The 27,276-nt window shown below is 60.7% G+C and overlaps 13 protein-coding genes across 13 annotated transcripts; 4 read left to right on the top strand and 9 right to left on the bottom strand.

Annotated features, from left to right (window-relative positions):
- Positions 1 to 111: 111 nt before the first annotated feature.
- Positions 112 to 1,065, bottom strand: HRG_02640 (uncharacterized protein; the record flags this gene model as incomplete). The annotated part of the gene is made up of 1 exon (XM_044861111.1): positions 112 to 1,065. The coding sequence occupies one exon, from the start codon at positions 1,063 to 1,065 to the stop codon at positions 112 to 114; it is 954 nt and encodes a 317-aa protein (XP_044724744.1).
- A 519-nt stretch (positions 1,066 to 1,584) lies between these two features.
- HRG_02639 (cytochrome p450 domain-containing protein) lies at positions 1,585 to 3,275 on the bottom strand (the record flags this gene model as incomplete). Its single annotated transcript, XM_044861110.1, has 3 exons — positions 1,585 to 2,718; positions 2,774 to 2,971; positions 3,027 to 3,275. The coding sequence occupies 3 exons, from the start codon at positions 3,273 to 3,275 to the stop codon at positions 1,585 to 1,587; spliced, it is 1,581 nt and encodes a 526-aa protein (XP_044724743.1).
- A 1,067-nt stretch (positions 3,276 to 4,342) lies between these two features.
- On the bottom strand, positions 4,343 to 5,591 carry HRG_02638 (uncharacterized protein; the record flags this gene model as incomplete). Its single annotated transcript, XM_044861109.1, has 4 exons — positions 4,343 to 4,647; positions 4,690 to 4,705; positions 4,763 to 5,463; positions 5,519 to 5,591. The coding sequence occupies 4 exons, from the start codon at positions 5,589 to 5,591 to the stop codon at positions 4,343 to 4,345; spliced, it is 1,095 nt and encodes a 364-aa protein (XP_044724742.1).
- Positions 5,592 to 7,594: 2,003 nt separating this feature from the next.
- Positions 7,595 to 9,137, bottom strand: HRG_02637 (RNA recognition motif domain-containing protein; the record flags this gene model as incomplete). The annotated part of the gene is made up of 4 exons (XM_044861108.1): positions 7,595 to 7,922; positions 7,982 to 8,580; positions 8,634 to 8,880; positions 8,932 to 9,137. 4 exons carry the CDS (start codon positions 9,135 to 9,137, stop codon positions 7,595 to 7,597), a joined length of 1,380 nt encoding a protein of 459 aa, XP_044724741.1.
- A 469-nt stretch (positions 9,138 to 9,606) lies between these two features.
- On the top strand, positions 9,607 to 11,163 carry HRG_02636 (mitochondrial ribosomal protein; the record flags this gene model as incomplete). The annotated part of the gene is made up of 4 exons (XM_044861107.1): positions 9,607 to 9,832; positions 9,889 to 10,041; positions 10,389 to 10,820; positions 10,907 to 11,163. 4 exons carry the CDS (start codon positions 9,607 to 9,609, stop codon positions 11,161 to 11,163), a joined length of 1,068 nt encoding a protein of 355 aa, XP_044724740.1.
- Positions 11,164 to 11,404: 241 nt separating this feature from the next.
- Positions 11,405 to 12,721, bottom strand: HRG_02635 (WH2 motif domain-containing protein; the record flags this gene model as incomplete). Its single annotated transcript, XM_044861106.1, has 2 exons — positions 11,405 to 12,532; positions 12,593 to 12,721. The coding sequence occupies 2 exons, from the start codon at positions 12,719 to 12,721 to the stop codon at positions 11,405 to 11,407; spliced, it is 1,257 nt and encodes a 418-aa protein (XP_044724739.1).
- A 767-nt stretch (positions 12,722 to 13,488) lies between these two features.
- On the top strand, positions 13,489 to 14,736 carry HRG_02634 (uncharacterized protein; the record flags this gene model as incomplete). The annotated part of the gene is made up of 1 exon (XM_044861105.1): positions 13,489 to 14,736. The coding sequence occupies one exon, from the start codon at positions 13,489 to 13,491 to the stop codon at positions 14,734 to 14,736; it is 1,248 nt and encodes a 415-aa protein (XP_044724738.1).
- A 448-nt stretch (positions 14,737 to 15,184) lies between these two features.
- On the top strand, positions 15,185 to 16,183 carry HRG_02633 (alpha/beta hydrolase fold domain-containing protein; the record flags this gene model as incomplete). The annotated part of the gene is made up of 1 exon (XM_044861104.1): positions 15,185 to 16,183. One exon carries the CDS (start codon positions 15,185 to 15,187, stop codon positions 16,181 to 16,183), a length of 999 nt encoding a protein of 332 aa, XP_044724737.1.
- Positions 16,184 to 16,726: 543 nt separating this feature from the next.
- Positions 16,727 to 17,500, top strand: HRG_02632 (uncharacterized protein; the record flags this gene model as incomplete). Its single annotated transcript, XM_044861103.1, has 1 exon — positions 16,727 to 17,500. The coding sequence occupies one exon, from the start codon at positions 16,727 to 16,729 to the stop codon at positions 17,498 to 17,500; it is 774 nt and encodes a 257-aa protein (XP_044724736.1).
- Positions 17,501 to 18,358: 858 nt separating this feature from the next.
- Positions 18,359 to 20,812, bottom strand: HRG_02631 (uncharacterized protein; the record flags this gene model as incomplete). The annotated part of the gene is made up of 3 exons (XM_044861102.1): positions 18,359 to 19,895; positions 19,964 to 20,260; positions 20,574 to 20,812. The coding sequence occupies 3 exons, from the start codon at positions 20,810 to 20,812 to the stop codon at positions 18,359 to 18,361; spliced, it is 2,073 nt and encodes a 690-aa protein (XP_044724735.1).
- Positions 20,813 to 22,524: 1,712 nt separating this feature from the next.
- Positions 22,525 to 23,774, bottom strand: HRG_02630 (short chain dehydrogenase domain-containing protein; the record flags this gene model as incomplete). Its single annotated transcript, XM_044861101.1, has 4 exons — positions 22,525 to 22,930; positions 23,000 to 23,182; positions 23,239 to 23,372; positions 23,439 to 23,774. The coding sequence occupies 4 exons, from the start codon at positions 23,772 to 23,774 to the stop codon at positions 22,525 to 22,527; spliced, it is 1,059 nt and encodes a 352-aa protein (XP_044724734.1).
- A 518-nt stretch (positions 23,775 to 24,292) lies between these two features.
- HRG_02629 (uncharacterized protein) lies at positions 24,293 to 24,757 on the bottom strand (the record flags this gene model as incomplete). The annotated part of the gene is made up of 1 exon (XM_044861100.1): positions 24,293 to 24,757. One exon carries the CDS (start codon positions 24,755 to 24,757, stop codon positions 24,293 to 24,295), a length of 465 nt encoding a protein of 154 aa, XP_044724733.1.
- An 844-nt stretch (positions 24,758 to 25,601) lies between these two features.
- HRG_02628 (uncharacterized protein) lies at positions 25,602 to 26,339 on the bottom strand (the record flags this gene model as incomplete). Its single annotated transcript, XM_044861099.1, has 1 exon — positions 25,602 to 26,339. The coding sequence occupies one exon, from the start codon at positions 26,337 to 26,339 to the stop codon at positions 25,602 to 25,604; it is 738 nt and encodes a 245-aa protein (XP_044724732.1).
- Between the last annotated feature and the right edge of the window lie 937 nt (positions 26,340 to 27,276).

The following is a 27,276-nucleotide window of genomic DNA, read 5'->3' as shown; positions in this document are numbered from 1 at the left end:
AGATCAGCATGGCATTAGAGCCTCGAACTCAGCTGATGACATCGACGGCGAGCTCCCATAGCAAGATCAACTCCAAGAGCAGCCCGCCAAATCTCCCCGACCCCCCCGGCCTCACCTGGCCCCCTTGTTTGCCCCCTTGTCCCTCTCCTCGGCGATCCAGCTTAAAAACATGTCGACGTCCTTTGCAATCTGCGTCGGCACCGCCATGCGCTGCACCCACGCCGGCAGCACGCCGCCGGCATCCGACGCCGTCGCCATGGTCCACTCGATGCCGCCGGGCGTCTCCCGCAGCCGCTCGACGCTCGTGTAGACGCCGCGCACCGCGCTGCCGCCTCCGTCGTCGCCGCCGTTGTCAGCGCGCGGCGCCACGGCCGCAATCTGCACCACGACAAAGTCGCGCCGCCCGCGCGCCGACGCCGTGGCCTGCAGCACGGGGAAGACGCGCGCCTTGAGCGGCGGCGGCAGCTTGTGCACCGACTCCTCGAGCTTGAGCGTCCAGTCGGTCCACCCGTCGACGTCGACGCCGCCGCAGTCGTCCCACTGCCGCCTCACGCGCGTGCTGAGCACCGTCGGCGTAAACTCCCTCTCCGCCTCGGCGTGGTCGTCCTTGAAGCACCGCACCCACTCGGCCCAGCTCGCCGTGCCCCGAGCCGCCGCGTCCTCGTGCACGCTGCGCCGCGCCGCCCACGTCTCGGCCCGGACCTGCGACGACGCGTCCACGACGCTGGGCGGGAGGGCGTGCTCCTTGGCCACGGAAGCGAGCGCCGCCGCCGGAACGGTTCGCTCGAAGAGGTGCACGGGCGAGATTGAGTGGGGGAACGTCTTGACTCCCTTGGCCTTCCACGGGGAGGAGGAGTCGCCGGTGGTAGAGGTGGTGCTCGGCGACGACGCCGCCGACGTCGACGGAGGAGCGGAAGAGGGAATGGTTTCGATAAAGGGCAAGGCTTCGCTCAGGATGGACTTGAGTAGGGGCCTCAGCTCCTCGCTCGAGGCGGATGGCGACGGCAGCTGCGAGGAGACGTCGACGCCCCAGAGGCGGATCAGAGGGCCGTACTTGTCGGCCATGTCGCAACACTTGGGTCGTGTGCCGTGTGTGTATGAACGCTATGGCCGGCGTGAGCACGATGGTATAAGTGTACCGTGTCCTGGGGTTCGGTTCAACGCCCTCTCTGCAGCCTGTGTTGTGTATGATATGAGGTCAGCGACGCGTGGTTACGTGGTTGAGTGGTTGACGTCTTCACTCTCCAGGGACCAGTCGTTGCGCCATTGGCTTAAAATGGCTCAAGCGGCAGCTTGCGTGACTGGGAGCTGTCTGTCCAGCCGCCTCAGCGTTCTACGGTACTTTGTATTGAGCTGAACCTGGGCACATTATTACGTACTTGCCGCGCGAGGATTCCAGTTTCCGTTCTTCTTGTTCTGTTCTGGATTAAGTATAAGACCTTTTCACTTCGTGCGAGGTCATCTATTAGAGAAACTGGTGTCGTGAGCCGCCTGCACATGCTCCATCCAGCCAAAGATGCAAAACGCCAGCCCCAAACACCGTATGCACATAGGTATATACGCCAAAAAGACCCTCTTCGTCCCTCAGTTTCTCCTCTCCCAACGAACCTTGGCGGGCTCTAGCGGCCGCGAGAAGAGTGAGGCGTAGTCGGTGCCAATCAGCCCGTTGCCCCCGTCCACGTTGCTCAGCTTGACAAGGCGCACAACCTCGGCCACAATGGTTTGCAGCTGAACGTTGGCAAACTGCTCGCCGATGCACCGGTGGCGGCCCGCTCCAAAGGGCAAGTAGGGCGATGCGGCGCCCTTGCTGACCATGCCGTAGCCGTAGTCAATCTTCTCTTCCTCGGCCTTGTTGCGCACAATGGTCGGGGCATTGGGCGAGTCGGCCTCCCAGCGGTGAGGGTCCCACTCGTCTGGGTTGGGGAAGTAGGTCGGATCGTTGGCGCTGACGCCGGGAGCGGCGAGCAGGGTGTGCGACGTCGGGATGACGTACTTTGTGCCGGGGACGGGCATCGGCTGCTTGACGGCGCGCATGATGGAGTGGATGGGGGCATGCAGACGGAGCGTCTCTTTGACGATGGCCTGGTTGAGCGGGAGCTTGGCGAGGCTCTCGTACGTCAGGGGCGGCAGGTCGGCACCGAAGGCATTGACCTGCTCCTGGTAGAGCTCCTCCATGATGTCGGGGTATTGGGCCAGGCGAAGCATGATCCAGGAGCTGGTGGACGAGGAAGAGTGCTGGCCGGCCATGAGCAGCGCAATCATCATGTGGGCCACCTCGTGGTCCGGGACGGGGGTGCCGTTCTTGTACGCCGAGTTCATGAGATGCTTCATTATGTCCAGCTCGTCGTCGGCCTCGCCCTTGGCACGCCGCTCCTTGATGGTGTCCATGTAGATCTTGGCCACGGTGCGCTGGGCATGGTCGCGCTTGCGGTTCCAGGGGAGCGGGGCCCAGTGAAGCATGAAGTTGATGGGGGTGAAGCCCATGTCTAGGTCGTGGTAGAGGGCGGCGAGGGACGTGTCGAACTTGTTGCGGATGGCGCTGCCCTGGAGCGCGTGGGAGGCGGTGAAGATTGTGATTTCAGCCATCTTCTTGGGAATGTCGACGATGCCCGACTTGGCCTTGAAGTCGGTATCCCTCTTGAAGTAGGACTGAACCTCGCCCGAGATGATGGGGACGTAGGAGCGGAAGGCCTCGGCGGTAAGCGCGATCTTCATGAACTAGATGATGGGATGAGCCGTCAGCAGTTCGTTGTAGTTGGCATCAGACGCGCACCTTTTTCTGCTCCATCAGCTTGGCGTTGGGGCAGTCGTACACGACGTCGCTGCCAAAGACGGGCGTGGTCAAGACGGAGTAGATCTCCTCTGCGTTGACGTCCTTGAGCCTGCCGTTGAGGATGAAGTCGTTCCCGGCCGGGCCCACGGCAACAGTCGTCTTCTTGCCGAGGAGGACAAAGGTGAAGACATCGCCGTGCTACACGACGCGTTTAGCATCGAGCCAAGCCACGGACACGGGGAGGGGGACCGACTTTTGCGCGGTTCTCCTGGAAGAACCGGGGCGGGTCCATGCCATAGGTGATGGTGCTGCCGATAAAGGGGAACCAGTGGAAGACGAGGGGGGGCTCGTTGGGGTTCTTGTTCAGCATCTGGTTGGCGATGTTGGCGAGCACCGACAGGGCGAGGAAGCCTCCGAGGGCGATTGCAATCTGCGACGCCCAGCCGAGGGCCTGGAACTGCTGCGCGAGCGGATGGCCCGCGACGGCGCTGACGAGGCCCATTTTTTGATTGTCGTGAAGCCGCCGATTGCTTCCGGTCGAGTTCGCGATTCGAGTTCGTGAGGCAATTCGAAAGAGTCGGGCTGGATGCGGCTTTGTTCGACAGCTCGCTCGCAAGACGACCAAGTCATGCACGCTGTCACAAGCAGGGGCGGAAAAAAAGACCAGGAAAAGAAATGATGGACTGATCGCTCGGCAGCCGCCCACCCGCAGCACGCCAGGGGGGGTCGGACATGGAGGATGGATGATGGATGATGTGGGGCGTGCAGATGCCAGGAACCGCCCAATCAGGGCGGGGCCATAGGGGCGGACACGCTCGTATTCGTATTCGCGAGCCTTTGCCTTCTTATTCTCCGTTCGCCTGCTGTTACTTACCCCTGGGCTTGGGCCGTTATATGGACATGTTGACGCGTCGTACTCGTATTCTCGTCCTCGACGCCGACACGGCCTTATCTATGTATGGAATGCATCGAAAGTCTGCTGCAAACTCTGCCCTGCAGTCCGCCTCGCTCTACGGAGTATATCGAGCATCACTTCATCATCTTTACGCGGTGTCACCCACAGCCTCCAACCATGCAACATACTTCATGTATTTGCATCGCGGGTGAAGAAAGATGCGACAGACCATCCGAGCAGGCTTGACGCCTCGCATACATGTCTGCGTCCTCATCATGTGCCCTCGGCCGGACGTCTGCTCAGACACGATCCGGGCTTCCGCTTATATCAGAAAAAGACGCAACGCAGTCCTCCCTCCCACAAAAGACGACCCGACCAAGTACCTCTCCTGGCCATGGCTGCTGAATCTCGCGCAGCTGGTATATTGGTGTGATTCGACATGGCGCTCTGCTGCAAACCCACGTCTTGCAGCATCGTGTAGACCTCCTTCATATATGCACCCACCCGTCCTCCATTCAACACAGGGTCGCCGTGTCTCGTGTCCGCAAGTCGACTCATTAAATCCAAGCACCTCGTTGCTCTTGGATGCGCCAGCCTCCAGATCCAGAATTCCTTAGGAAACCGAGCAAGAACCCAGGCTCTGCGTTTGGTTGTTGCCCCTCAGCCCGCTGCCCTCACGCCTGCGCAACGATGCTCTTCCCCACCGCTCCCCACCGTAGCCTCCGGAGACCGCCGCCAGATGAGCGGATGACTTCGCGACCGCAACGCGTCGTCTCGTTGACGCCGCTCACGCCCGCCGACAGCGTTTCTTGGCGACCCACCTCCCGTCCGATGACATAGCCCGCGCCGAAGCCGACCGCCGACACGAGAACGACGACACCTGCGCTCATCACCCAGGTCAGCAGGGTGGGAGAGATCAGGGCGTCCTCGGCCACGGCTGCCGCCGTCTTCTTCTTCTTGGTGGCCCGAGGACTCCGACCTGTCGACACGGCTCGTTTGGACTTGTCGGCGACGGCTGCACTGGTCCTCGTCGGCGACTTGTCCGGGGACATCCGTGCATCGGGATGTGGCAGCGAGCTAGGCTGAGTTGATACTGCGTTCTCCGTCAACTCGGACTCGGGGACCAGCCTGAGTTCCATGGGTTGATTGCTCGGGCCAATGCCGTTGCCTCCCAACTGTCGCGCTTCGGCTTCCTCCTTCGTCTTGGGCAGACCCCGGGCGGCTGCGGCACAGGATAAGAGGGTCGTCAGCGATGCCCGCAAGGCCGCATCGTTGTCCTCGCGGCTTGTCGGTGACATGAAGTTGCGGTGGACTCTGGTCTGCGAACGCTGGGAGAATGACGGTCGAGAGAAACCACCGTGAGGATGAGGAGGTGCCGCGCTGGTGGCAGAGTGGCTTCGCCGAGGAATGTGGGATGGTGGATGGGAGAAGGCGTTGGGCTGAGGCCGATAGACGGGTCGGTCCGATGCTCGGCCAAGGGCAGTGGCGTTGTCGCCGTCGTCCGAGTCGACGTCCGAGTCGTCGCTGACCTCATGGCGTGCCGGCTTTGTGTTCTCCGTTGAGCTTGTGAGAAGCTGGTCTTCCTCGCTCTCGCTCTCCTCATATTCTTCTTGGCTGCTCGTCCCTGCGGCAGGAGTAGTTGTATGACGCTGGGGCAGCTGCGTTCTGGTCGAAGGCTGTACACGGCGGCGGCGGCGAAATGGGCTGACGACGCGCAAGCCCGTTGTGACGATTTCGTCGCCGACGCTCGACAGTGACGAAGACGATGGCTGTGAGGAGACCTCGACCCACGATTCTGGTATCTCGTCAGCTGGCTGGGCCTGTTAGACACAAAGACTCGAGAGCCTTACCGTCAAACCTGCGGCGATTCGGCAGGCCTGGACTCGACCTGGCCGCGGCCGACTGCATGTTCTGGCTTGCCATGTCGGCGGGGATCTGCGATGGAGCAAGGATCGCGACCCCTCGTACGGGTTCCGGTTGGAGTGTCTGTGGCTCAAACTCGAGTCTTTGACGATGACGGCACCGGGGTACGGATCGGTACTTTGGCTGCCCCGCCTGGAGGGATTGCGCGGGGATTGAGCGCCACGTTGATGGAGCGCTCAGAGGCTATCGTTGACGAAGGGTTTTAAAAAACCTTTGCACGCCAGAGCCCAAGCGACACAAGGAAAGGGCGTTTGTTATGGCAAGAGGGAACAAGGAACAAAGGAATGACGGCGTGGGTGGCCGGTGAGGTTGAGCCAGATGGACTTGTTGAGAGATGGATGAAATGGGTCAACGACACCCCCTCCTACGTGCTCTGTCGCGGCATTGGATCGAGTAGCGGTACATGCTCGGCCGACCCATGCTCACAGTGCGAACGCGTCACGGGGCGTGGCGTCGCACACTTTGCCTAGGCCCCCCCGTCCCCCTACAAGCTTTGCTGCTCTCCTTGTCTCCGTGACATGTGGGAAGATGGGCGCCACCCACCACCTCCAGGCTGTGCATCTTAGCCCGCTGCACTTAGCCCGCTGCACTGTACAGTACTCGTGCCAGCCGAATTCGGACGTGGGCACGCCATCAATGCGTCGGCCCATACTCCGTACATGGGCGGTGAGTCTGACCAGGTACTAGTACCGATACCGCCTCTCGACGCTCTCGTCGCTGGTATTGTCCTCGCACATCATGGCGACGCCTCTCGCACCTTATCTCGCAGAGGCCACGGTAGTAACAGATAAGCTAAGTTAATTATGTACCTGCTCCAACAAGCACGGCTTCGTCTTCTTGCTCACGACACGCGCGTCCCCATGCGACTGAAGCCCCATCGCAAGTGGCTGCGTGCGGTACTCGTCTGTCCTGTCCAACAACCGTCACAACGCTCCCATCTTCCAGGCAGATGCGCAACCAGGCCATGACTTCGATGCCCTTGTGATCACTCGCGCAAACCACGCGCGCACCTCAGCTCAAACCCGGCTCAGCCCCTCGCCTCGGCCTTTACTTGTACTGCCGCCGAGGAGCTTGTCCCTTCTTGTTGGCCGACTATGTAAGTTGGGCGCTTCCCGCGTGCCGTCCGGAAGAGGCAATCAACTCGTCGATTCCATGCCTCGACACTGCGCCCCTTCTTCAGACATCTGTACAGTACCATGCCTGCAGTACTTACCTACCTAGGTAGGTACTGTAGGTACCTAATTACTTACCCAATGGTACCGTAGCAGGTCTGGCCCGCGTAGGTGCTCCGACTCCGCCAACGAGCTGATACAACATACTGTACGATGCATCACCCGACGAGGGACGGCATTTCAAATTTCGCTTAAGCTCTCGGCCACTTCTATTATCATTATTCTCAAGTGCACCCCTTCACTTCGGGCAGGGTGCGACTGGCGAGTCAAAACAGCAAATTTACTTTTCCTTCGTTGTTGCCAACGCCCGTGAATGAAGCAGAGTCTATGATTGCGAGTGGTGTCAGAGGCAGCATAACTTACCCCGTGCATTGCAAACCGACGGAGCACCGCCTGAATGCCACAGCCGTAGCTTGCTACAGCTTTCCAATCAGCCCAGAGTATTTGCATATCAAGAGCCCCCAGATCCCTCAGAAGTGTTTGTACGAAGATCATAGGCGGACCTCCGTAGAGACCGTTCCAAAAAGGCCGTCAAATCCCTCAAGAAGCCCTCTGAAGTTTTGCCGCCGAAGCGACAATGCTCCCTCAGAACCCGCAATCAAAAAGCCGCAAAGAAACGCCATCAAGCATGTCCCCAGTCAACCAGGGTGATGCCACGAGCCCACGGTTCGAGAAATAAGCCCCCAGGTCTATCGACGCTCCGCAAGGAAGCGAGATCCCACAAAGTCCACAGCCTCGTCTTGCGACGAAGCCTGGACTGGTTTGGAAACCGACAGCCCACATAGCCCACTCTAGGATGGATCGCCGCCAACAGCCCTCATGCTTCCTTGCCTAATCGAAGGAAATCTTGGTGCCCGAGTAGCCCGCGCCTCCTCGGGGGCCGCCACGACCACCGCCACGGCCGCGGCCACGTCCACGGTCTCCTCCACGTCCACGGCCGCCACCACGACCGCCACCGAAGCCGCGGCCACCGCCACGGCCGCCACCGAAGCCACCTCCTTCACGTGGCGGCGGACGGCTGCTGGCATAGTCCAGACGAACACTGCGAGCTGATCGACCCTCTCCAATAGAAGCCCCGTTGAGCTCCTGCAGTGCGCCCTTGGCATCCTCAACAGAGTTGAAGCTCACGTAGCCGAAGCCCTTGAGGTTTCCGGTCTCACTGCACCATGTGTCAGAGTAATGTACGAGCGCGCGTTGGCAGGGAACGGAGGTCCTTACGGGTCAGTCGGCAGGCGAACGCTTGCGACCTCGCGTGACGCAGCAAAGAACTCGCGAACAGAGTCCTGGTCAACACCGAAGGGCAAGTTTCCGACAAAAAGAGTGTCGCTCTCCGGGCTGATTGAGTCGCCGTGCTTCTTGGCCCGATCGGCAGCCCGGTCCCGAGGGTTTGCGTCGGTAGAACGCGCGTTGGCGTAGTCCAGGTTCAGCGTGCGACCGTCGAGCTCGTGCCCCTGCATGGCCTCGTAGGCTTTGGAGGCGGCATCCGAGTCGGAAAAGTCAACGTATCCAAAGCCACGGCTCTTGCCGGACATCTTGTCGGTGACGACGCGGGCGTTAACGAGGCCCTCGAAGTCCTTGAAGGCCTCCCACAGGGCACTGTCGTCGGTGCCCCAGCTCAGGCTGCCAACGAACAGCGTTGATGCGGCTTCGGCATTCTCAGTCTTGGCCTTCTTCGGCGTGGCATCGATCTCGCTGTCAGCCTTGCGCTTCTTGGAGGCAGGTGCAGCCTCCGCGCTCTCAGATGAAGAACCGTCAGAGTCATCCTCAGAGTCGTCGCTGTCATCCGAATCGTCCTCAGAATCATCGGAATCAGCAGCCTAAGCAGGTGTTAGGTTTTGCAACGATGGTAAAGCGTGTCGAAGCTACAAACCTTGACAGCACTAGGCTTCTTGTCATCGCTCTCTTCGTCAGAGTCGGAGTCAGAAGAATCGGACGAGGCAGCGGTGGCAGCAGCAGCGGCCTTGGCAGAGCCGTTGACCTTGGCGCCGTTGGTCTTGGCCTTGGTCTCGGCCTCATCAGAGTCACTGTCAGACTCAGAGTCGGAGGACTCAGCCTTGACCTTGCCGTTGGCCTTGGCAGCCGGCTTCTTGACCTCCTCAGAGTCCGAGTCAGAGGAGCTGTCGGAAGCATCAGAATCGCTCTTGTTGTCCGATGAATCGGAGGCTTGCTCCTCCTCAGAAGAATCGTCCGAAGACTCGGCCTTGGCAGCCTTCTTCTTGGTTTCCTTCACCAGCTTCTTGGCGGCAGACTTGGCCATCTCCTTGGACTTGGACTTGGGAGTCTGCGCAGGCTTGGTAACGCCGGCCTTCTTGACAGCGGCGATGGGCTCAGAAGGCTGAGCCTTCTTGCTCTGCTTGGTCTTGGACTTGGCCATGGCGACTGTATTGTGGAAGGGAATGCGTCGAGGAGTTTTGTGAAGAAGGGAAGAAATGGGGACGCGGAAACACTCTGATTGTCTTGCCTGGCAGAGATGGAAGAAGGAGGGGAAAAGTCCAGGGACGAGTGAGTGCAGGAAGTTGTTTCTTATAAGAGAGTTGGGAGGCGGCAGGCCGATGGTGGGCGGCGTGCAGATTTTTTTTTCCTCACAGCTTTTTTCCGCCAGACAAATTGCGGGGCTAGTGCAAGGCGGTGAGGCTGTCGGGCGGTACGTACTTTCGGCCATCTGTGCTGCCTCGGATCTCAGGCTCCATTGGTTGCTAGCGCATGTCGGATGATGCTTGTGTCGAGGTAGACACACTCTCGCCTCGAAGCGCCCGCGCAATCGTCTCCTCTGCCTTCTCTCCCTGCGACTCCGAGCACGACGGCGACTGCTCTAGAAGCCTGGTGCTTTAGCGCTCGACAACATGCCCACCCCCGAGTCCGAGCTCTTCAAGAGCCAAAAGCCCACGGTTCCCCCGACTTTCAACGGCGTCGACTACGACGACACAAAGGCCTTCAAGGCGGCCGAAGATGCTATCATCCGGGAACAATGGGTGGGCGCCATGATGACCCGACTAGTCGGCGAGGAATTGAGCAAGTGCTACAGACGCGAGGGCGTCAACCACCTCGAGAACTGCGGCCGTCTGCGCGGTAAGTCACCAGTCCGAGCTATGAGCCGCGAGACGTGGCACTGACAGCCTGCTCAGAGCGGTACCTGGAATTGCTGGCGACGACCAAGATCAAGGGGACCAAGTTCCTGCAGCAGAACTACATTGAGAAGATGGACGAGGAAATGGACCGCCAGGCCAAGGTGCACACGAGCGACAAGATTGCCAAGATTAATGAAAAACGATTCTCCAGTTGATCCGAGATGGGAAGGCGAGGAACTGGCGTCGCAAGCGCATTGGGATGACTTGAGGGAGGGAGGAAACGGTGTCTTGTGGAATATTCCTGTGCCCGATCTCGTCTTGATGTTACTGAGTTGGTTGCGCCGAGAGTACTTCGTGCCAGCTGTGTACTATGCGAAACCTGTGCGCCACAAGCAATACAATGGTTAAGAACTTCAGCTTCTAGTGAAATCCTGATTGACTCAATTCATTACCGTGTTCGTCGTGTAGAATGGCAGCTCTGTCGGCCGGCAGCCATCGGCGTTGCAAGGCTCACGTCCATGTGGAGTAGCGGCCGACCCGCTGACCTCATTGGCCAGCCAGCTGCACGCTTCACTTCCAGATTCTCAATCTGAGGAGCCTCGTCTTCAGCACGCCGACCGCGACGGCGACCACCCGCACAGCCTCCCCTCACCAGACAACCATGATTTGCACGCGGTGCCTCCGTGCCGCGGCATCGGGGTGGCAGCTGCCCACTGTGCGGCGGTTGTCGACCTTTTCCCCGTTGCGATCTTCCGACTCGACGCCGTCCGCTCCTCTCAGCGAGCTGAGCGAGGCTCCTCAACCAGCCGGCATTCAGCGGTCAATATGCCCTGAAGGAACCATACTCTCTGGGCTGAACTACATGAAGGGAGGCAAGGACCCTGTGGCCTTGAAGGACGAGGACTATCCCAAGTGGCTGTGGTCGTGCCTGGATGTCAAGGAGAAGAAGAGCTCCGGCGCAGCAGACGACGCGGCTGCCGACGAATATTGTAGGTGATATTGGCGCATTGTCCACGACCCTTTGCCCCTACACTGAAGCCTTTTGCTAATGCCTCTTTCTCTCCCTTGACTGCAGCGAAATCCAAAAAGCAACGACGACTAGCCGCCAAGCAGCAGAAGGACCGCGAGGCCAAGCTCCTGGCTTCGGGTAACTTGGACGCCCTGGCTCCCAAAATCCCTCTTCAGCACCAATCCATCAACCTGCCCGGCGAGGAGGGCGGCAGCGTCGAGGAGAACATTGCGGCTGCGGACAAGCGTGAGGACCTTAAGAAGGCTATGCGCCAGGAGCGGAAGGCCAAGATCAAGGAATCCAACTACCTCAAGTCCATGTAAGGGTTCGGCTGGCAGAGGGACATTGCGCAATGCGGCATGGGGAATGCCATGCATGTAAAATATCATTTCTTCTTGCACTCATAGGCCACGAAGCCAATGTGGCACCGTAACCGTTTTCGTCGGAAGCATTTCGCCATACTTTACGACATGTGAGACCTCGCTCATAGGCCACCACGCAAGCACATCAACGGTGTCTTCACAACAGAAAGCTTCCTCAGCCCCATCCATGCAGTCATCGACTCTACATTGCGCCCAGATCCAGAGGCACGCTGCTTCCTCTCCCTGCGCGGTATTTCTTGGGGCCGCCAACGAAATCTCGAGGTTTTGGAAACAGACTCTCGTCCTTGAACTGCCATCTCGCATCGTCGATAAAAATTCGCCCTCCGCCGGTACAGGGGGTTGGAGAATGAGAGGAATTGCGGTTCGGACTCGGCGACTTGGAGCCATTGGTTGACAGAGTGAAGGTGCTCGCGTCCAGCAAGGATTTATGGAGAGACGACCCGCGGTTTCGCGCTTGTGGTGGTGGAGGAGGAGGGGGAGGAGAGATCGCCGTCGGCGGTGACGGAGCCGCGTTGGGAGGGGGTAGCGGCGGCGCAGAACCCGACGACGATTGCTCGGCCGCCCGAATGGCTGCTTGCGCAGCTAGGGAGGGTGCTGAGGAGGGCGGCAGGCCCGGAGGAGGTGGAGGCTGCAACCGCGGAGCAGGGGAAGAGGCCGACTGCGGAGATCCCGCCGCTGGCGGAAGGGGAGGGGCTGACGAGGGCAGCCCGGGGGCTGACGAGAATGGAGGGGGTGGAGGTGCCGGCGGCGGCACTGCTTTCGACGAGGGCTTTCGAGATGTTGGCAGAGGGGGGGGCTTCTTCCCTATTGGTGGCGGAGGACCCTTCAAGCCTGCTGGTCCGCTGGTCTTTCGCCAGCCACCAGCGCTGCCAGGCGGCGGAACCGGGGGCCCGCGTCCCGGGATAGCTGGCGCAGCGCCGGAGGGCCGCTTCGGCGCGGAGAATCCGGGTGGTTTCGGGGCCGAGCGCACGGTTTCGCCGGGATCCGAGAGATAGGACGAGTCTGCGTTCGCGCCAGTGTCGACGCCTCCTCCTCTTTTTTTGAGTTTAGGCATGCCGCCCGCAAATAAGCCTCCCAGCTGAGGAGCCGAGTCGACGCCCGCGGCCGCAGTCTGACCGGAGCCATGGTCACTGTTGCTCCGAGCACGATTGCCAGGGACCGGGGGTGCGAGACCTCCAGGGACTGGAGGGGCGCTGCCAACGGCAGGGACGGATGAGGACGAGCTTTTGGCGATAGCTGGTGCCGAGCGATCGTTGGTGGTGGCCTTTTTCAGGGCTCGGCCTTTGCTAATATCAGAGAGGAGTGCGTTCTAGCAAAGATAGTCAGCCGTGAGGTTCGACGAAGCAAATCGGGGCGCTTTGAGTCGTACCCTGTTCCCAGCCGGCGGACGCGCAGGCAGGCCATTGGCACCGGGGGCTCCTCCAGGGGGAGGAGGAGGTGGTGGAGGGCCGCCTCCGCCTGGAGGTGGTGGCGGAGGAGGCGGGGGAGGAGCAGGCATGACGGTCTTGGCGCCTTTCCAGTCGTCGCAAGTTTGATGATGCTTTGGAGATGGGCTGTCGGAGGTGGCCAGATATTTGAACGGGACGAGCAGTGCAGGGACAAGGAGCGAGCCGCCCTTTGTGTTTCGCAACTATTCCTTGGCCGGCTTTTTCTCTATGTTGCTCGTCACTGTTCACCTGCGCTGGCCGAGAGTCGTGCGTTGTTGGGGTCGCGGCCTGCACTTGGAGTCAATTTCATGAGCGCCGTGCGGATGGAAGGACGAGGATAGAGAGAGGATTGCGCAGCGAGGCTCGCGACGTGGTCGGCGCTTGAGGCGAGGTGCCGTCATCAGCCAATATTGAATCCAAGCTGAGCCACGATTGGGCCCCACTACCGAGCAACAAGGCACCTCGTCATGTGAATAACTACGGATACTTTGGTACCTGAACTCGGGCGCCTTAGGTAAGCCGTGGAAAATGACGAGAGACTTGCCGCTGCGGGAGCACAGAGCACAAAGTTAACGGTGGAGACTTCAAGCACTTGACGTCTAGCATCTTTACATGCCCTCGGCTGGTAAAAGTGCTAGGTGCCCTGCATTCGGAGCTCTCTCAGCTAACAGCCACGGTAGTGCCAGTATTACCTTTCGCTCCCAAACTTCCGCCTCTCCCTGCCTCTACAAAACACCCAACCTCGAGGCCAAAGCTTTGCCCCCGACAGCGCTGCAACGAATTGGCCTTGTTCGGGGACGCCCTTGCAGGTCCTGCCGTGCCTCAGTTCGCCGACGAAATGATGCAAGGCGCCAGCTCGCGCAGGGTTGGCTTCTTCTGCGACTCCTGCGCCCTTGTCCGGATGCGAAGGCCGTCGTCTTTGGCTCCTTTCTCCGTCTCCCCACCAGCCCGCCGACCATGCAAATCGTTCATCCGGAAGCCCGTATCGACAAGGTGGATATCGGCGGCAGTGACGAGCGCATCGACTGAGCCTGGGGCCGAGACGAAACGGACGGCTGCGGTGCAAAAGGCGCAGCCGACGCCAGATCCCAACGGGCTGGCAGAGGTCGCACAGGATAGTCGAAACAAGTTCCTATCCGTCGACGGGATTCCAGCCCCGCAATTGACGACGGCCGCGCTTCAGTCGTGCCTGCGAGCCGCCGCGGCCCTGCATCCCCAACTCAAGAGAGCTGAGGCCCAATCGAGAGCATCAGCCTCGAGGCTCGTGGCCCTGGGCGCCGAACGAACCGGGGCCCGGCTGCCCATTGATGCGCGGCTGCAGGACGCAATCAGCAGGATCTCGCACTCGGCCTATGAAATCATTACGCACCCAAATGTGGAGATGACGCCCGAGTTCCTAGAGCTCTACGTCCAAGTCCAGGCTCAACTGGGACGACCCGAATCTCTACCCTCTGTGCTGGAGCTATATGCGATTAAACCGAAACCGACTGTCAAGGACGGTATGATCCAGCATGTTCGGCGAAATCCCAATTCGCCCATGAGGGCGATCGAGATTGACACAGCTGAGCTGGCTCTTCAGACGGCCATTGAGGCCAGGAATCTCGACTCTGCGCTCGGCATCATCGAGGCGGCATACTGCGTGCCAGCATTCAGACGCCAGAAGCTCATCAAGCACACTACTGTTCCCGCCCTCGGCCTCGCCAGTCTTCCTTTTGGTATTTTCGGGCTCTCGACGGCGTATGCCGCCTACTGGCAAAATACGATGGACATGTCGACGGCGACTGGTATCGCGTTTGCCGGCATCTCTGGCTACTGTTTCGTGGTCGGCTCGCTAGGCCTGATCGCCAAACTGGGCCACATGGACCACATGAAACGCGTGACGTGGACGCCCGGGACGCCGCTGCGGTATCGGTGGCTGAGGGAGGAAGAGCGGGCGGCCTTGGACAAGGTGGCCTGCGCATGGGGCTTCAAGGAGCCATGGAGATACGGGGAGGAGACGGGGCCCGAGTGGGAGGGGCTCAAGGAGTACATGGGATACAGGCAGATGCTCCTCGACCGTGTGGAGTTTATGGAAGGCATGAGCTAGCCAGGCGCTCGTGCTGTCTCGATCAGGGCTGCGCGCACCCGTCGCTGGCTGGCTGAGAGCCTTTGGCTCGTGTCTTTTTGGGCCATGGCTCGCAAGAGAGGACGGGCGCAAAGTTACCCCGTTGGGCTGCCTTTATTACTCAGAACAAACGTATTTATCCTCTGCTAGCTTTGCTACCGTCATGTGATGGAAGTCGGGGCGGACACGATGGACAAGAGCAAGGGCCGAGAGGCGGTGCATTGCGTTGCAGTGCAGGGCGAGGTTGCGGACGACTCCGGGAATGGGCAGCATCAATCAGCCAGGCGGGGAATGATTCCTCCGTTTCCCCTCGCTCACCACTCTCAGACATCTCGCACACCTTTTCAACCCCCCTCTACCCCCCCGAGTCCGCCTTCCCCCCAGAGTCCGCGGTTCCATGAAGCCCTCACTCGCCCTCGCAGGCCTGGCGATGGCCCTGCTCTCGGCTGCATCGGCTTCTGCCCAGGCCAAGGGCGTCGTCGATGGCGGCCCGTTCCCCGACGACCTCAACGGCTCCAACTTCACATACCCGTGGCCCGTCAAGCTCTTCCGATTTACCAGCCAGTTGCAGCCGCTGGAAATGGCCTTCATGGACGTCGGCCCCTCATGCGAGCCCAATGGCAAGACCGCCCTTTTGCTGCACGGCAAGAACTTTTGCGGCGCGACCTGGCAGACGACGATTCGCACCCTCGCCGCCAAGGGCTATCGCGTCCTCGCCCCTGACCAGATTGGCTTCTGCAAAAGCTCCAAGCCGTCCGGGTACCAGTTCAGTCTCAGCCAGCTCGCCTGGAACACGCGCGGCCTGCTCGATACCCTGGGCATCGCAAACGTCACCGTTGTCGGCCACTCCATGGGCGGCATGATGGCAGCCCGCTTCGGTCTCCAGTATCCTGAGACGGTGGACAGGCTCGTCTTGGTGGCCCCGGTCGGCCTCGAGGACTACGTGCAAAAGGGCGTCCCCTACATCACCATCGACGACTCGCTCGCCAGCGAGGCCGCGTCCACCTACCAAAGCATCCGCCGCTACGAGCAGGACGTCTACTACGTCGGCCGGTGGCAGTCGGTGTACGACACTTGGGTCAAGATGCTTGTCAACATCTACCACGGCTCTATGCGAGATGCCTACCTCCGCAACCAGGCCCAGATCATCGACATGGTTCTGACATCGCCCGTCTCGCACTTGTTTGGGGATATCAAGCCACGCACCTTGCTCATTGTCGGCGACAAGGACAAGACGGCCATTGGATCTCAATGGGCGCCCCCTGACGTCGCCAGAACACTCGGCCACTTTGATGTCCTGGGGCCCCAAGTGGCTCGTCAAATCCCCCGTTGCGCCTTGCGTCGGTTCGCGGACATGGGACATGCTCCTCAGGTCTCGGACCCTGAACGCTTCCACGAGGTCCTGCTGGCGTGGGTGACGGCGGAGTGAGACGAGAACCCCCGTGTCGGGGTCTGTTTGTGCCTTTCGAGTGCAGATGACGGCCAATGTGACGTGATGTGCGAAGGCGGTGAGCAAGAGTCGTTGACAGTCCAGTGCATTACGGGGTTGATACGGGCCCCTGCCAGCCACTGTCTTTTGTTCTCTGCCTTTGAACAGCGAATCAACTCGGTGGGAACAAAGAGGATTGGACCGGGGCGGCTTTGGTGAAAATGTCACCAAAGTCTCTGTTTAGCCCTCAAGCCAGGAAACGACTCAGGCTGGCGGAGGTGCGGACCTGGTCCCCATATTGTGCAGAAGGCGGCCAGCTGGACAGCACAAATGGTTCAGTCAGCGTGAGCGAGAACAGAGTGACGGACTCCATGGCAAGGCAAGCGGGTGATGATGTATATAACCGGCCGTCTTGCACTACTCAGTCTCGTCTTCTTTCGTCACATTCATCAACTCATCACGAAGTCTACACACATCAGCAGCCACGTTAAGAATTGCCGAACTACACAAGCCGAGGCCAAGTCGACTGGGAAAACAGCGAAAATGGGCGAAGCTATGCCTCGTCAACTGGACACTCGCGTGTGTTATCTGAAGTGGCCCGTGGTCCACAAGGAACGAGAATGTTTTGCCCCTAATGGATCCTTGAGCAATTGGAACTGCTTCGTGGTCGAGTATGGTGTTCCGCCGCCACCACCCGGACAAGTTGTCGCCGCCAAGAGCACCTTTCAGTTCTATGTTGTCAGTCGAGACGGCTCGGTGGATCAAAAAGGATTCGTGGTACCAATCAACAGAACGCCTCATCCTCTGCCCGCCGCCGAGGTTTACGGGTCGGAACTCGCGCTGCTCAAGGGAAAGACGGTCAATGCGAACAAGCGCATGCAGGCCCACGTGCGCATCAGCGGCGGTGGCAATCGTGACCAGTATAAGGCAGACGGCCCTTACCCGGTCGAGCCGCCCAAGCACTGGGAGACGGTGAAGACCTTGTCTGCAAGCGAGATCTGGGGTTTCCGCATCGAGCTTGAAGTCGAAAGCGGGCCCGTCAACTCGCCGCAGTCCGGCGCGAGGCGGGTCAGTGTGTACGACAAGTTGCCGAACCCGGCGACCCTATATGACTCAGTGCAGATGTGGTTCTCGCGCCCGGGTACAAGTACCGGTTCATCAGTCAATCTTTGCTTTCTGGATGGTATCAGCTCGCAATATGCTCCCTTGGAGGTGACGGAAATCAAGTATCTAAGCGACCACGAAGTCTACCCTGGGCAGGTGATTGAGAGCCGCATCCGCATCAAGCTCCGTCCTCGCACCTTGGCTCGGGCCTAGGCTGCACGCAACTCTGCCGGGCTGCCCCCGCGTCGACCGTCCCACGGCGGTGCTCGCCTGGTCATGCTGCGGGAGCGCCTTGCGCGCCGCCTCTGACCGATGCCAGGAATCTGTCCTGTCTGCCGGCCAGAGGAGTGGCCGTGGTGCCCGTGGAGGGAAAGACGACTGTTGCGGAAATGAACTGGGATAGTGTTGTTGATTCTGCGTGGATGGCAAGAAAAGATGGGGAAAAAAAGTTGGTCTTGAGAGGAGGAAAGGGGGCGATGCTCCCTAAGGTAGATGCAGAAAAGAAGCAAGAACAAAAATTTTCAGATAAAAATAAAAATCAAAGGCCAGTGACCAGCTCCGCGACAGGGGCCACTCGTTGGAAGCGTCTCCAGTTCTTTATAGATGCCTCTATTGTCTCGACGCATCTTCAGCCGCCTCGCCCTCGAGGGGTTGGTTCGGAAAGGTCTTCCCACTTCACCGGCAAACAACCGCCGTGTTCGTTTGTTCAAACCGTGGTGTCTAAGGCCAAGAACTTGTCCTTGAAACGTGCCAGTCACTTAAGTGAGTGAATGGGTCACAAAGTGAGAGTCCACCTGTGTGCCTTGGTCGCTCATCAACAGGTACGCATGTAGATGACGGTTTGGTCACAATTCTTCGTCAAACTACCCGTACATGTTCATGGTACAGATGCCCTCGCATCAAACAATCGAGTCAGCCACGCCTCTAGCGCGTACTGCTTGCTAAACGCCATCAGTCCCGTGTTTTTGAACCGAGTCCCGCAACGCCCGTGTCCCATCGTCAATCATGACAAAGGAGATGGAGGGAAAATACAGAAAGAGAGAAAGAGAGCGAGTCTTGCTTGATCCCCTCTCAACCAGTCACCCTCCTGACCCACAGGGCCGTCTGCTCGTATTCCGCGTCGCGCTCCGAGCGCTTGTGCGCGCGGTGCAGCTTGAGCCCTGCGTTGTACTCCTCGCGCTGGATCTCGGCCAGCTCGTCCCTCAGCGCCTGGACCTTGAGCTTCTCCACCTCGCGCTTGCGCAGGACGTCGTCGCTGGCAAAGAGGCTGTCTATGGGCATGAGCTCCGTCATCTGCTGGATGCTCTTGCTGATGTTGAGGCGGCGGTGGATCAGGCTCTGGATGTAGGCGTTCAATTGCGCGATGCGATCCTGGGATGCAGACAGCTCTGGGGGTGCGAGCGGCAGGGGCTTGGCCATGGACAGAATCGAGGAACGGCCATCAATGGATTGGGCGTCCATGGTGGCAAAGGTTCGTGGAGTGCGGTCTCCTCTTCGCCCGGCGAGAGACTTGGCGTGGTCGACGGTCGAGTATAGATTGCCGGGCGAGGCGGTGGTCGCGTCCGGCGTTGCTCTGACGCTGTAGTCCTCGGACCGGGATCCCGTGCAGTCCGTCACCGAGGAAGAGTAGGATTGCGGGGACAGGATGGGAAGTGGAGGGACCACAGACTGGCGCGGAGTGTCGGGGATAGAAGTGGCACAGGTGGTGACGCTGAAGCGCGACGACGGCAGCACCCAGGCGGATTCCGAGGCCGGCTGCCGGGGCCGAGCGGCGTCTCTGCCAAGGACGCGAGACGGCTCCTGGCGGGCGTCGACGGGCGGGGCGGGCTTCCTCTTGATGTTCCCGGCCGACGCCGAAGGCGCATCAGCAGCGAGCGAGTGAAGCGCCGGAGAGTGCGACGACGGCGACCAGTCGGTGGAGGAGGGCGGAGGAGGAGGGGGAGAACGAGGACGACGGGGACGGGGAGCGCGGGCGAGGGAAGCCGAGTCGGGAGGCGTCGGATATGAACGAGGACCTGTGGCGAGAGGCTTTGAGGCAGTGACATCTCTTTGGTTTAATGCCAGGGGCCGCGGCCTCTGCGAAGCGGCCCCGGCGTGGTTCGTTTCAGGACGGCTTATTAACGCTGCGCCCCCACCGCGAGTCGAGTCGTTGCCGCGGCGGATGTTGAGAGGCGCAACATACAAGTCGTCGGCGACGGAGGGCAAAATCTTGGAGCGGCCGCTGGCGCCCTTCCACGGCGGTCGGCCCTCGCGCGTCGTCGTCGTCGCCGTCGTCGTCACTGCGCCGCCGGGGCTGGTCTTGGAGGCCGACCGCACGCGCGAGCCGAGATATGGAGGCGGCACGCGAGCAGGGCGCCCGCCAGGAGAGACGGCCCCGGCAGCGACGGGCGCGGAAATGACTGAGGCGCCGGGCGACAGCTTGAGCGGGCCATGGTCACGACGCGGTTCGTTGGCGGGCCCGCTCTGCGTCCTGCGATGGTCGTGCGGCGCGGTGCTGGCGTGCTGCAGCGTGGCGTGGCGCGAGGCGCGATAGGCCTTGACCTGGTAAGACACGGCCGGCTCTGACTCTGCGTCCATGGGCGAGACATCTCTAGCAGCCACCACGTGCCTTTTGTGGGGGGAAAAAGAAAGTCGTTAGCCGTCTTTCGGCATTGCAGAGACGGTCTCCAAGCTCACCTGACTTGGTGGTCGTCGGGCTCGGGAGAGCTGGGCGGCGAGACGGGCGCCCTTGCAGCCTGTCGGTGCATTGCCCACGGAGTCAAGCAGAACTGGGGCCTGGGCGGCGGCACGTCGTCGCTGATGTAGCCGTCGTCGGCGTCGCTGTAGACGGACGATGCAGGGCGCCAGCCCGAGCTGCGCTTGAGCCACGACTTGCGCGGCGGCGGACGCTGCAGCTGCAGTTCCTGCTGCAGCCGCTGACGGGTGGCCTGGTGGATGGACTCGCGGACAGAGGCGGCCAGAGGGTCGCGAATGCTGTTGCGCGCGTCAGCGTCGTGGTGGCGTGTTGGCGTGTTGGCGTGTTGGCGTGTTGGCGTGTGCAGAGGCAGAGAGCAGAGCGAGGAAGGGAGAGAGAAGAGGGAGGGAGGGAGGCAGAATGAGGCAGGGAGGAGTGAGTCAAGAGAAAGAGGAAAAGAGAGGAAGGGGCACAGAGAAGAAAAGGGGACGGAAGAAGGGGTCGTGTCCCGGGGTCTCTCTCTCGGGGTCCGAAACGCAGACAAAGGAAGGACGGGCAAGAAAAGAAAGCAAAGGCAAAGCGAGGGAAAACGGTAGGTGGACACAAACTTACTGGCCAACGTGGGCGGTTGTGACCTGTGGCACCATCTTGCCGCCGCGGATCTCGTACTTGGAGGGGCCGCTGGCGATGCCGAGGGCGTCTAGAAGCTCGTCCTGTTGGTCGGCCGCGGCGCCGCAGCTGCTGCTCCTGCTGTTCCTGCCGCGCTGCCTGTGCACGCCTGGTATGTCACCTGCAATTGTGGTGCTGGTTATGGACGACGATAGGGACGAGGTCCGGATGCGCTCCCACATGGTACCTTCCTTCGTGTGCTCTGGGCCTTGTCGGGGGCAAGGTGAGGCTGTCTCGAGACCCCGGGACAGGCAGTGCACTCGGAGGATGGTGTTGACAAATGTTTGTTCCTGGGCAACACAACTGCAGAAGCGGCACGGCTCGGCTCTATAATAGCTGGCGCGGGAAGAGGCCCAGGCTTTACCGGCTCATGGCTGGCTCTGGTGCTGAAAAGAAGCTGTTCAGGAACAAGGGGGAGAGTTAAGCGAGAGGTGGTGATAATGGCATGGCAGCGCGGCGACAAAAGAAGCAAGCTTACTGTGGTTGCTGTTGTTCAAAAGTTGAAAACATGTAGAGGTTGAGAAAAGAAGAGCAACAAGAAGACAAGAAGAGGACAAGAAGAGGAAGCGGCAAGACAAGAGGAGGGTAGAAGAGGGCAGAGGCACGGGGCAGAGGCATCGTAGGAGGAGGCCGGAAAGAATCAACTATATGGATGGATCTATCTGGGTTGAATGAATGAATGAATGGCTGACAGGACAAGCATCGTTTCCCGCCTCCCGACCCTGTCAAACAAAACATCTAGCGAAGAAGAAGAGGCTCCACCAGCCCTTGTTCCTTGTTGAAGAAAAAGACTTCGAGTGCCATATCGCCAATCGCCGGCGCGACTTGAATCCCGCACCGCCGGGGCGCCTAGCTCCGCTCCACTCTTTTCCGGCCAGCCCCTTCACACGGGCCTACAGCCACCCGCTACGGTCGGTCGCTACGGCGCTGTTGCTGGGCTTCTGGGGGGATCCCGGGGCCGAGGGCTGGCGGCTGGCCCTAGAACGAATGGGGGGGTGGGGGGGGGCGGGGGCAAAAGGCTGTAGGGCCCCCGCCATGGCCGTGGCCCGCCCAAAACAGTCAGCGTCTCCCCGCCGCCCACTCGGCAGCGATCCCAGCGCCGCTTGCCGCCACCGAAGGCACTGTGCAGCACCTGCTGCAGTGCTGCTGCCGCTGAGGAGGATGCATGGATTAACCTACCGTACGGTACCGTAGGCGCCTCCTTGCTCCTCAAACAGCGTCCGGCTTTTCAACCACCAACCACCAACCACCCACCACCCACCAAACAAAGAGACGATACAGCAGACAGCTCCTCGACGGGGGTTCCGATTGGACAGCGACGCCCGTTGGGGGACTAGAGCTCGAGCACCCGTTTCAGCAGGCTGTGACCTCGGCCAACCGCATCGCTTCCCCCACGCAAACCCGTCGGCGCCCTGATGTTGCAGTGGCCGTCTGGTTTCATCGTGAGGGGAGGCGGCTCGGAGAAGGGCCAGCCAGCACCGGGATGTCGCCAACAGGCACGGTACGGACGATGATGGGAACCGGCGCACGACGGCGAGGGGGCGGAGGAACACCGCGGCCCGCTCGTTGCCGCTCAGATCGCCTCGTTTCCCGCCAACAAACCGCCCGCGGCGACTCATGGCACAGCCGCCTTGTCGAGGCCTCTTTCTTTGCCAGCTCTGTCCGTCTTCACTCTGTTTGTTGTTTCTCCCGTCTTCTGTGCTTTCATCCCTCTCTCTTCCTTGTCCTCCCCAAGGATGGCCCTGGACCTGCTCCTTTCTTCTCGTCTTTCTTTCCTCTCCTCCCCCCCCTTTGCACCCTTAATCATCTTCCCGGCACTTGACACCTGGCGTAGCGCCTGTGTGAGGAGCCGAAATTACTCGATGTTACCGTGACAGACAAGCCTCGTCGTGGCTTACTGCCAGTCCGCCAAGGCCGTGTCCTCGGCGCCAATGCCCGCCGCCTCGAGCCCATACCTCCACAGCGCCCTCCTCTTGTCTGCGTCACGCGCATCTCGGGCAGTCTCGAGCTCCTCAGTCCCGTTGAGGTAGAGCGCCCCGGCCCCTGACGGCGGCGCCTTAATCTCAAAGCACGCGCGCACCACGTCGGCCGCGCTCTTCCACATAGGACGCACCGCGGCGTTGGGCGACAGCCTGACCAGCACTGCCGCCAGCAGGGGCACCGTCACCTTCATGGTGATGAATCTCCTGAAAAAGGACCCGCGCCGCAAGATGTCGGAGCCCATGCCGCCGGGGTCGAGCCCAATGACGGCGATGCTGGAGAGCTTGGGGTCCCTGGCCAAGCGGGCGGCGAGTTCGTGTCTTGTCTGGGCGTCAGTCTCTTCTCTGGTCTCTGCGAGGGACCGGGAGGGAAGCCCGAGCCTGGCTTACATGAGCATGATGGCGCAGAGCTTGCTCGCCCCGTACCGGCGGAAGCCTGAATGCCATGACGCTTCATCCTCTGGGGTGCTCCAGCGACCCTTGGCTAGGGCGTCGACGTCGGGGAACAGGGTCGGCCATTTGGGATCCTGGTATACTGTGTTGCCCCCCATGCCGTTTCTCTTGTCCTCGATGCTGCACATGTCCCGTCCCTTAGTCATTGCTATGCGTGTTTCAGATCGACGACTCACTCGTGCGCCCAGCTACTGATAATCAAGATCCGGCCCTCGTGCTCGTCCATACTCTGGAGGAGCAGGAGAGACAGAACAAAGTTTACCAAGAAGTTCACCTGCCACGTCATTTCGAAGCCATCGTCGCTCATGGCCTAGAAGAGGAGGGTTAGCCTGCCCCATCAACCCCGGGCATCGTGACCATCAGTGCCTCTACTTACCAGAGAAGTCTGGTCCTGATATCCGGCATTGAGAATCAGCGCCCTTATGCGCGGCAGCTCCCCGCTCGCCACGCGGCGGTTGATCTGCGACGCCGTCTGCCTGACGCTCGCCAGCGAGCCCAGGTCGAGCTCGAGCGTCTCGTGCCTGTGGGCGGCGGGCGCACCTTGCAGCACCGACTGCAGCCGCGAGGCGCCGGCTGCCTTGCGGACCGTGTAGATGCCCGTGTAGCCCGATGCCAGATCCGGTGCGCCGAGCAGATGCGACACAATGGCCGAGCCGAGGCCGCCGTTGGCGCCGGTGACGAGCACGCAGCCCTTGGACGAGGGCGATGACATTGCTCGAGGGGAAGTGAATGAAGAAGAAAGGGACAGAGCTCGCCTTTTTTGCCCCGCGGCGTAGAGGGTTTTGGATGTCGCTCGCGGAAATAAAAGGCTATTCTGTACTCCGCTTCGTCGGTGGTGTGAGTTGGAGCGGAGGGGGAAAGGGGGCGGAAATCGGCGGCGGATGGACGCGTGATGAGCTCGTAGAGATGGAGGCGAACAGCTATGCTAACTGACAGTGGTTTGGCGGGTGCCCCCAAGGCCCTAATCCAAAACAAAGACTGACCGACCACGCTGCTCTTGCGTCCCAACTCGGCGACGAGGTGGTGTAGAGGATGCTGCGAAGCCACGGCCCGCAAGACGGGCTGACGATTTGACCAGGCCAATCACTGCTGGGTGCTTATGCGCTGTCTGCATACATCACCATCATCTTGGGAGAGTATGTAATTACTGTACGTGTTGCTCCAAAGTCCGCATAAGTCTTGATTTGGTCCGGCCTGGCTCTCTCATGCGGCCCGCCTGGGGTCGATCTCTCAATGCAACAGGACAGTCCACGACAACAAGGCCACCGCAACAAACGCCCCGACGCCAACAGATCCCCTCGACGCACCACTCGTGGTGCCCGCCCCGCCGGCACCTCCGCCGGCACTCCCGCCGGCATTCCCATCGTGCTCGATCCTAAAGTCGCTCGTCTGCCCGGCAGGGCGGCAGACGGTGCCTGCGGCGCTATCCATGACGACGCTCCAGCGCCCGCCCGCACAGCGCTGCCACGTGTTCGTTATGCAGTTCCACTGGCCCTCGGGGGAGCACGACGAGCCCTCTGCTTCGGCTCGGCGCGCCAGGTCCTTGTTGCTGGGCGCCGTGATGGTGGTCGTGAAGTCGGGTACGGCCATGGCCTTGAGGTGAGCTTCTGGGTCGAGGGCCCACGCCGTCAGTCCCAGCAGAAACACTATGCCGAGAGAGACCGTCTTCGGCATTGGATTGGTTCCATGGCGCATATTGGGCGCCGGCGGTGGTTGGGCTGGGTGCCGGTACGTATATACGGCGCCGATCTGGGGCCGAGCTGAAGGCGGCCGCGGGCCGTATAAGTGGGGACCCGGGAGAGTTGGCTCGGCGTCGATGGCCGGTCTGCCGCAACGGGGGACAATGACATTCGCAATTGACGACAAGAAAGAGGAAGAGGGCTGACTGCCTCTTCCGTCTCCTCCTCTCGGCCTGCACGTAACATACATATAGACCCCCGTGCGTGTGTGCGTCGAGCTCCGTCATTAGTGAATTGCTGCCCAGCGCAAGTGGGTCGCTCCATGTTGGTTGGACGTGGATGCGCCCGATTGGCGGTGACGAGCGGTTCCACAAGGTTTTCGGGGATGCGGTGACGCCAATTCGTACCTGAACGCTGGCTTGGCCCTGGCAGATGTCCAGTTCTCTTCCTCTTCAACTCCTGGGAGCGAATGACGCCGACGGCCGCATCGCCGCGGGTGAACAAGCCACGGCGTAAGTTGGCCTCTCCTCACGCATCGTGTCTCGCTCGGTTTGCGATTAGTAGTATTATGTAAATGTCTATGTGTGCTAATTGCTCTCTGTCTGCACTGACCCAAGGTTTGCATTATGGTCAGTGGCAGGTCGTGTACCGACAACGCTTCCCAGCGCTTGGTCTGCGTTGCAAAGGGCCCGCGAGAGCTCCTCTCGACTGTAATGCCGTCGTCCCACGCTTGCGCCTCTCCTCGATTCGCACGTCATTACGTCTCTTAATTGACCGCCTTTATATCTGCGGCAAATTCCTCACCGCCGGTCGGAGGCTGCACGTTGAATAACCTCTATGCCATCTCCCACAGTGCCATGTCACGACCGGCGGTTTCGATAGGCGCCGGTTCCGTTCCAGGCTGGATAGGCTGTTGGCACCTGGCTGTCCCAGTCTGGGACCGCTGACGATGGCGATGGAGGCGGCGACGGCAACCAGGGCTGTGGAGTGGACACAGCGGTGCTCAATGTGGTTGGCGCCATGACGAGGACAGAGGTTGGCGGAGGCACGTCGATGAGAGGCCCATCTCTCGAGGCGAGGGACGAGGCGAACAGAGTAGCTTCCTCGCAGGCAGGGGACGAGGGCGCGGCGCCGGGAGGAGGAGTGGGAGCCGGAGGCGTAGTGGCAGGGCCCGCTGCGGAGCTGGAGGAAGCGCCCGGGCACACAGAGACAATTATCGTGGCCCCATGGCTCGCGGCGGGGAGGGATTCCGCTGCGGGCAGCGGGACCGACTTTGTGACGGTCTGGGGTTCGGCAGTCTTGACAACGACGCGCGTGACCGGGCTCCCCGTCTCGACAATGACGCGCGTGACCGGGTTCTCCGTCTTGACAATGACGCGCGTGACAGGGCTCTCCGTCTTGAACACCGTCTTGGTGACGGGGCCGGAGCTGACATGGCTTTCCTGACCGGGCGCGCCATCGCCGGGCTCAAGAGGCACGACCGAGTACCGTGGCTTCCCGTGGCCATCGGCACGGGGCAGGACACTGGGATGCGGGAGGGCGGCGGCGGCGGAGATGCAAGCCGACAGGGCGGCAAGCACGGAGAGGAAGCGACGCATCTCGAGGGGGGTTTGTCTGGTTTCTCCTTTATCCACCGTTGGGAGGTGGATGGATGGGGGCGTGAGTGGTGCGATGCGGAGAAGAGAGAGCGGAATCAGGCGTTGGCGCATCAACGACTAGGATGCTGAAGCGGAGGACGAAGAGAAAGGTCTGCAAAGGAGGTCTGCAAAGGAGAAGCGACAGAGAGAGAGAGAGGAAAAGAGACGGGAAGGAAAAGGCGGCAGAGCGGCGGCACGTGCCAGCGGCGCTCTGCCATCCATCTTTGCGCGGCCAATTCACACGGGGTGCGTTGCAATTGTCGGTGGCTGGGCCAAACAAAAATATCTGGAGGTTGGCGGATTTTGCAGTGACGGGGCCGGATCGCTCCGGACCTGGCAGCGGGGGAGGCACCGACTGCCAGCCGTTGGGCGCCTGGCGGGGCTTCGGGCGCTGTGGCAGGGGGGCCCAGGGTTTCTAGAACGGCTCGGCTCTAGCGAATACAGATACAGTACAGCGGACTCTTAGTAATGCTGCGGTGGTGTCCTGCACTGTGCGAAGCAACTGGAGCCCAGCCAGGACTCACGCAACGGGTCTCCAGACTCGGAATAAGCGCCGGCCAGCACTTGCGAGGAAGAGTCTGCTTATGTCCTTCCTTGTAATTACAAGAGAGAAAAAAGCATTGAATCCAATGGAGCGAAATTTCGGCCGCGCAGGGAGGCATTGAAAACCGAGGGGCGCAAAGCGTCTTGGCATTAGATAGATAATCAATCCGGCACTCCCCACTGCCCTGCTGTTCAGGTGACGGTGGCTGAGCTCTCTCTATCCCACACGCACGCCAGCCACTGTTTTGTCCACTTTGTTTTTGTTTCGTTTCGTTTCCCTTGCCTTGCCGTGACTCTCAACCAGCATGTTGCGAAGCTGCTAGCAAGTCGAGGCTCTTGTGCAACGAGCGCGAAA

This window comes from Hirsutella rhossiliensis (genome assembly GCF_020360975.1).
Source record: "Hirsutella rhossiliensis strain HR02 chromosome Unknown scaffold00002, whole genome shotgun sequence".
In the NCBI taxonomy this organism is placed as follows: domain Eukaryota; kingdom Fungi; phylum Ascomycota; class Sordariomycetes; order Hypocreales; family Ophiocordycipitaceae; genus Hirsutella; species Hirsutella rhossiliensis.
This window is presented reverse-complemented; position numbering and strand designations above follow the sequence as displayed.